At 32.7% G+C, this 8,288-nt stretch overlaps 1 protein-coding gene across 1 annotated transcript; it reads left to right on the forward strand.

Annotated features, from left to right (window-relative positions):
- The first annotated feature begins 3,252 nt into the window (after window positions 1-3,252).
- LOC114394038 (growth-regulating factor 1-like) lies at window positions 3,253-8,021 on the forward strand. The gene is made up of 4 exons (XM_028355586.1): window positions 3,253-4,008; window positions 4,699-4,917; window positions 5,686-6,013; window positions 6,734-8,021. Exons 1-4 carry the CDS (start codon window positions 3,600-3,602, stop codon window positions 7,578-7,580), a joined length of 1,803 nt encoding a protein of 600 aa, XP_028211387.1. The 5' UTR covers window positions 3,253-3,599; the 3' UTR covers window positions 7,581-8,021.
- Window positions 8,022-8,288: the final 267 nt, after the last annotated feature.

The raw sequence follows: 8,288 nt of genomic DNA on the forward strand, positions 1-8,288 counted from the left end.
GTCTAATAGCATCTGAGAAGAGACTCAACAAAATTAAGACTTTTATATTTTATGCATTGTCGGCGTGAAATAATTTATACCGTCAACTACTTAGAAATATAATAAATATTATGTTTAAAATAATTATTATAAAATTTAATAATTTAATATACATAATAATTTATCATGAACGACAATATAATATATTTTTACAATCTCAATATATACATTGTTTTCTCTTTTTGATGAGTATGTATATACACTGTTTTTGTTCAAATTAAATAACATACTAACCAATGTGCTAGGGACATTAATCAATAAAATAATTATAAAAATATTAAGAAATGATTTATTAGATCAAAACATAAAAATTACTTCATATTTAATAAACTTATATTATATTTAATGAATACTATAATTATTATAATGTAAGTAAAATTGACTACCAACGACATTAATTTTTTTTTATTAAATGCATTTTTAAAAGGAAATAAGTGGGTAAATGCTATATTCATGAATATATACATATATATATATGATAATTTTAAATGTTTGTTAAATATAGAAGTTAAGTAAAGATGATAATAATTATTAATTAATAAAAATATAAAACTGAAATTGAGATCAAATTTTACATCTAATATTTGTCTTCGAGTCTATTTTATTTATATAGATAGATATAAATAGATGTTATGGCAGTGATAAATATGAGTTTGATCCGTTTCACTAAAAATGAGTTGGAGAATTATCATTTGCTATGAAACGGAAGAAAAAAAAATGCAACATCCTACCATATACAAAAAAAAAATAAAATGCAAGATGACAAAAACACTATATATTTACCGAAGGAGGATCGTGTGCTAAGGAAATAAATAATAATAAGATAACCTTGGACTTGGAGGTCATGGGATCATAATTTCATTTATTCTTATCTCTATTGTTATATTATTAAGATGTTGGTCCTCCTTAAAAAAAAAAAAAAAGATGTTGGTCCTGTGCATTTGATTTCTATTAATATAGTCATCCTCCAATATTATACAATACATGCACCACTGCCCTAAGTACATACTTACCCTAAACAATATGTTTGTACATTAAAATTTCAGTTTTTTAAAAGGAGGACTTAAGTTGTTTTTATAAACTTAATTTGTCTTCTAAAAAAACTTAAATTTAAACTTCTAAATTTTAATCCAAATATGAACCAAATGTATAAGAAACTATATTGTGAATTTAACATCCAAATCATTAGCTACGTCGTCAAATAGTTAATTAAAATTAATAATATATTAATAGTTTATATAGTATCCCTTTCCCCCAATATTTATTTTAGAACGAACTACGTACCTCCATATTAAATATACATGGTTTAGTATTTTCTCACCCATTTCACTTGACCATTGATCAAAACCAATTGGTCTGACCAACTCGTCTTGTTCATTCATAATCCTTTAATGGGGTGAGCACGTTGGGCAACTGTGTTAAATATTAATTGAAGGTGTTATTTACTTTGTTAAAGGAAAAGTTGAGGACATATTAAAGTCATCATAATCCACCTTCTTAGACAACTCATTCCTATGTATAGATTTTCGTATCCTTAATAAATTAATTTGTTTGAGAGTTTTATTGTGTATTAAATAATAGGCAAAGGCTAATCAGTCCTTGTATGTAAGGGTACCCATTAAGGAATGTAAAAAAAATTACTGGAATGCATAAAATTACAATATTTATAACTGTTTTTTGCACTCTTATATGATCTTCATATTAAATATTTATTTATTTTAGTTCCTTAACCAATACCCTAAAAATATGAGCTAACAAAATCTTAAATAATATATATTTTTTTTTGCTCCAAACTATAGCTAGGACTATTATAAATAACAAAGTTATTCATCTAAATATTTTACGTAAATAAATATTTAAAATTTAATTACATGTTCATAAAAAAATTAAACCCAATTCCAAAATTTAGTTTTGAGATTAAATAGGTATTTTTACTCTCCCAAGAAGGAGAACAAAACCATGATCTGTTATATTATAGTAATCATAGGAACACTAGCTACGCAAGTGTCTACCTTTGCCCTCAAGTTATGTCATTGCCCAATGAAGGGCAAGGCAAAGAAAGAGATAGATCTAGTCTCTACATATCCTTCCTAATATCCTATAAAGGTATGGGGAGCCTCTATTTATTATTATTTGTACTTGTATTTTTATTTTAGAAAGAACCAAAAATCTCTATAGTATATGTACATGGGCTAAAGGGGGAGAATGAGAAGTGAGCATTGAAATGAGAATAAGACAGATGAGGTAGAATTTTTATTCCCATTAGTTTTTAAGTACTCAAAACATTTTTAGACGTCAACACATGATGTTCTTTTTTCTTTTCTTTTCTTTTAAACAACACAACTTACGTGCGTGACTATTAAAAATGAAATTGTAGCTTTTTTAATGTGTCTACTGGCTGGCTACTACAAAGTTTATGAAAGAAGAATTTGGGATTTAGTCAATATTGAAAAAGAACATAGATTCTCGAACCTGTTCATGAGTTGCTCTTTACATAAAAAGACACTCACATCCTTCTCAGTCCAGCTACATCCCATGGTTCCATGCGTAGCTTTCCATAAATGCCCTTTCCCAGGACAGACTAGAGTAGACCGTGACTCAAAACAAAACAAGTATACCATGTATAATAATAACAATAAATATATATCCCATAATAATAATAAATATCACAATATATTAAATTCTTGTAATCAAATTTGGTATATGGCACTAAAGAAATACACATTATTTTATTAGTATGTCCTAATATAATATAATTTACATCATCCTACGTCTAGATTAATTAATACTACAATATTGCTTTAATTTAACTAGTAGTTTTAATTTTTTTAAAAAGACCACGTTACTTTTTATGACAAACAATCTTATTTGAAAATGATAATAATATTATAAGTAATAAAATTTTATTTTATAAAATTTAATAAAATTACTAAAAATCATTGATTAAATTTAAAATAATTTTACATGCTTGATGATAAAAAAATAATGTCAGAATACTAATAAAATAATTATATATATCTTTGATCTTATTTATAAAAAAATAAATTGTAACGTAAAAGAGACAATATACAATTATGTCAGATACTAAAAATATTTTTTTTTGTCATTTATAATAATTTTATATAAGTTACATAAAATTATATCTAGTAAAATATACTATAAAAAAATACCACAATAAACCATGTTGAGTCAGTTTCTTGCAACCCCACCAGTTTCTCTCTACTCTCCAATTATTTTATCTTTGCCAAGACATCAACTCCCCAAAAAAACAAAACCAGTCCGGTTTCCAGTTTCAGCTTAGCTTTAAGGTATCAAGCATATCTTCTATTTCTACTTCACCCCTTTCTTCTCTCTCCTTTCTTCACCCACATGAGATGTGCCTTCCTTTTCCAACTTGTGTACTCTTCTTCTTCTCCTTCTTCTTGTTGTTGTCCTCCTCTCTGGAAGAGATGCCCCATCACTTCTACCACTTCTCTTACTTCTTGATGCCTAGTATCATCATTGTCTAGTTTTTACTGTGTTTTTTTTTTTTTTTGGGTTGTTGTTGTCTCTCTTTTTTTATGGATCTTGGGGTGGTGGGTTTGGAGGGGGTGGTGGGTTCAGAAAGTGGTTGTGTGTTTGGTTCTTCTCTTGTTTCAGATCCTGAGACAAAGCACAAGTGGTACGGATCTGGTTTGCTCAAGCAAGAGAGATCTGCCATAGCTACTGAAGATGATGAGTGGAGAATTTCCAAAGTTGCTAAAACTGATCATGACATGTCTTCAGCCTCCAAAGCAATGCTCTTTCAGCAAAGAAACAACTCTTTGTTGAGATCTAATAATGCAACTCTCTTCTCTGATGGTCATCACCAATCACAAATGTTGAGCTTCTCTTCTCCAAAGTCAGATTCTTTGTTGATAGATAAGGCTTCCTCAAATGCCACATTGCCTTTTTCTTCCCACCAATTGTCTAGCTACACCAGAAATACAGGTACATGCATATGTTGAGGTTGGAATAGTAATTTTCAATAATAAAGCACAGTTTTTTTTTAAAAGGGGTGTTTTTGGATTTGGATTTGGATTTTGGAATATGGTATGCACTGTGGGGAGCCAACATATTATGTGGGTTGTTACTGTCTGATTCTACAGTACCGGTGGAAGGTCTTTTCATGGAAAAATACATGAGTGGTCTCTGTTTGTGAGTCATGTCACCAGAAAGTAAAACAAAAAAAATTCTCCCTCAGATGTAAAATAAAACCTTATTGTTGTTGTTGTTCTTCTTCCCGTTTTAGGAAGATGGTTTTGGTAAAAAAGAAATTGTACAGTAAATTAGAGTGTACCAAATGAGAAAAATATATAAAGAGCTGTTACATGAAAAGAGAAAATAAAGTTCCAAAATTTTGATTGGTCATGTAGTATGGTCTCTTTCTCTAAAATCTCTGTTCCACTTTTCTTATCAAAGTTGACTTGTGACTGCTGTTTCTTGAAATCAAAGGGGATAAAAATCATTAAAACGCCATTGATTGAACATCTGCCACCCCTCTTTTGCTTTTTTCTTTTTTATTTTTTAAAATCGTCAATTTTGTTAAGAAACTGGTTTAGGCCTTTGTGTGTATGTGTTGCATGCTTTTTTTTTTTTTTTTTTTTTTACTTTTATCTTATGGAACATGTGTATGGATAGGTTACAATTCAGGAAGCATAAGCATGCATGGGGCTTTGGCTAGTGTGAGAGGGCCATTCACTCCATCACAGTGGATGGAGCTTGAACACCAAGCCTTGATCTACAAGTACATCACAGCAAATGTTCCTGTGCCAACTCATCTTCTCATTCCCATCAGAAAAGCACTTGATTCTGTTGGCTTCTGCAACTTCTCAGCCGGACTCCTCAGACCCAACTCATGTATGTAATTAACTCTTATTTTACCAAATAAAAACCAAAATGAAATAACCATGTAGTGCAGTACATACATACATACATATATATATATATATAAATTGACTTTTCAACAGTTACAGCACACTAAAATTAATCTCCAAATTTGAAATTTTTTAAAGAGTACTGTTTTGGTATAATTTGAAGGACTAATTTAATTCAATGTATTAATGGTTATAAAGATGCTGGGATAAAAGATGGACAAAACTTACTGTTAGTGTCTTTGGTTCTGTTTTTCAATGAAAATTAGAGTTTTACCTTTGATAACTTGTGTAACAAAGTTATTGAAGCAAAACTCTCATTCTAGTTGGAGATCAGCACCAAAAACACTTAAAGGACTGTATATAAGATTTTTTTCCATAAAAAGGTGGACACAAAACATAATTACTTAAAGAGAAATTATTGTATGATCTGAAACCACCACATGCCTATGGTCACGGCCAACTATACGACATGTAGCCGAGTTTTCTAATTTACGATGAAGTTAATAAAACTCAACTACACGTAGGTCAGAATTGGCTGAAATCATGGACACATTGTAGCCCTTGACCATACAATAGTTTTTTGTTACTTAGATGTTGGCATTGTTATCCAATTGAATATGTGAACTTTTAATGCAAACTTTTATTACCTGAATTATACTCCAAACAACAACTTTTGCGTTTTTTTTTACCTCTAAAAATGAGTTGTTTTGTATGTTATGGGATGAGGATGATGATGTTTTGTGTGTGGCAGTGGGATGGGGAGGTTTCCATCTAGGATTCTCGAACAATACAGACCCTGAGCCAGGGAGGTGTAGGAGAACAGATGGAAAGAAATGGCGATGTTCAAGAGATGCCGTAGTAGATCAGAAGTATTGCGAGCGGCACATGAACCGAGGACGCCATCGTTCAAGAAAGCCTGTGGAAGGCCAATCAGGCCATGCCCTCACCACCACCACCAGTAATACACCTAATGCTTCCTCCAACTCTGTGGTGCCTGGCAACAACAACAACACCTTTGCACACAACAATGTGCACCACCCTATTCCTCCTCATTCCTCTCCGGTCAACACCATCACTAGGTCAGTCACAAAACTAAACCAAATAACAAACCATTAAAGAGTTTTATTGGTATGCACTGTCATGTCATTTACTCTGTCAACTAATCAGAAATCATGTAATGTATGGCTTTTAAGGTTCTTAATATAAAAGTCAAAAATCTTATCGTAAATAACAATGTAAAAACCCTTTATCCTGTCAGTGTGTTTAATTAAATTGAACTTTTCATTGAAGTGTAGTCCTACAAAATATTTTTCACATATTGAAACTTTGTAGTATTGATATCAATCTCTTTAATACTTTGTAAAATTCTTAATTTTGTCCCTAGTTTTGTGAAATTGTCATTCATTAAGTCTTCGTCTGCTGTATTTTCCAACTTGGGGGATCAATGTTTTCTAAAGTGAAGGAGTAAAAAGTGAAGGTTTTTTCAAAGTTGGAAATTGGGGAATAAAGTAGGAGTTTCCTCGCTGTGGTTGGTTTAGGTAGTGTATTAAGATTTATGCTATATCTTTTTTTGCTTGGTTCAGGGCTTTAGGAGTTTGGACAGAACAGAATCAAAGAATCTAGTATTTCATCCTTTTGAGCAGAAAGTGACTAGTCAATGTTAATAGTGGTTGAGATTCGTGTTAGGGAGTTAAAAAAAAAAGATGGTTCAAATGGTGTTACTTTATCTATGTTTAAAGATTGCTTTTTGATTCCTTCTGAATGTAGTTTTTTGTGTCTTTTTTTTTCCTTGCATGCAGGATGTTTACAAGCAACAAAGAGAATAATAACAGTACCAGTGAGAGGATGCAGGACCCTGCACTTCCCATGCTTCCTCCCACTCTTGAGCTGAAACCAAAGGAGAACAATCCTTTCATGATTCATAAACACCAAATCCCATCTGATGAATACTCAAGTAGGAACAACAATGAGTTTGGGCTTGTCACTTCTGATTCTTTGCTTAACCCCTCAGAGAAAAGAAGCTTTACTTCTTCACAAAAGAATGATTCTTCTGAGTCCCAACAACAACATTCCCTCAGGCACTTCATTGATGACTCTCCCAAACCACAGTCTAATCATCATCATCGTTCGTCGTCTATATGGCCTGAACTTGACAACATGCAGTCAGACAGGACTCAGTTATCAATCTCCATACCAATATCTTCCTCAGATCACTTCATGTCATTCACTACTTCCTTGCCCTCGAACGAGAAACTCACGTTGTCACCACTTAGGCTTTCAAGGGAGTTAGACCCCATTCAAATGGGGTTGGGAGTGGGAAGTGCCCCCAATGAAGCAAACACTAGGCAAGCCAATTGGATTCCAATCACTTGGGAGAGTTCAATGGGTGGTCCTCTTGGAGAGGTTTTGAACCTTAGTAACAATAACAACAGCAATGCTAGTGATCAATGTGGCAAGAACAACAACAACACTTCAGCTCTCAACCTCATGAAAGATGGATGGGACAATAATCCTCCATCAGGGTCATCCCCAACTGGGGTGCTTCAAAAATCTGCATTTGGATCACTTTCCAATAGCAGTGCTGGGAGCAGTCCAAGGGGGGCAGAGAACAACAAAGAAGGTGCCACCTTGTGCAATGCCTTGTAAAGTACTTCATACAAGAAGAAGAAGCCCCTTGCCCTTTGAAATATGATGAAGCCATGTTGGAGGAGGAAGAAGATGAAAAGGACTTTGTTCTTTTGACTTCAATTATTAGTGAAGTTTATATATATATGGTAATGTTAGAATTTGGAAAGATGTGTTCGTGTTCATGTTCATGCTAATTACCCTTGCCCTCATAATTTGGATGTGTAGGTAAGGTTTTTTGTGTGGTTTGCTTGACTTGTAATTTGTTTCTTTCTATTAATGCGTTTTTAGCAAAGTTTGTATTCTACAAGTAAGTGAATGATTTTGGTTGGAGTGTGTGTGAACTTGGTTGTTTTTTTAAGGAGATGATGATGATGATGATGGTGATCAGGTTTTGGGGCCCAATTGTGGAGACCATGATCTTTCATGACAATAGTAAATATATGTGACTAATTCGTGGGACTCACGGCACGCACGTAGTAGAAAAAGTTAATGCAAATGCAAGCAACACAAGTTTTGTCGAACTCTTAAATGGAATAGAGATTTCTGATTCCTTGTTTTGATGTTTGAACTGGCCCTTTGTTCTACTTCTTCCTTGGAAATTTGTTTGGGAATGAATTGGCGTTTGTGGAATGTGTGGACCACGCGAGTTGTAGCTGGTTAGCTCGTGTCTCTTTCACTTTAAGGTCTTTTAAATCTTTTGGTTTCACGGGGTTATACCAGTCTGGT

This window comes from Glycine soja, chromosome 17, assembly GCF_004193775.1.
Source record: "Glycine soja cultivar W05 chromosome 17, ASM419377v2, whole genome shotgun sequence".
Lineage (NCBI taxonomy): Eukaryota > Viridiplantae > Streptophyta > Magnoliopsida > Fabales > Fabaceae > Glycine > Glycine soja.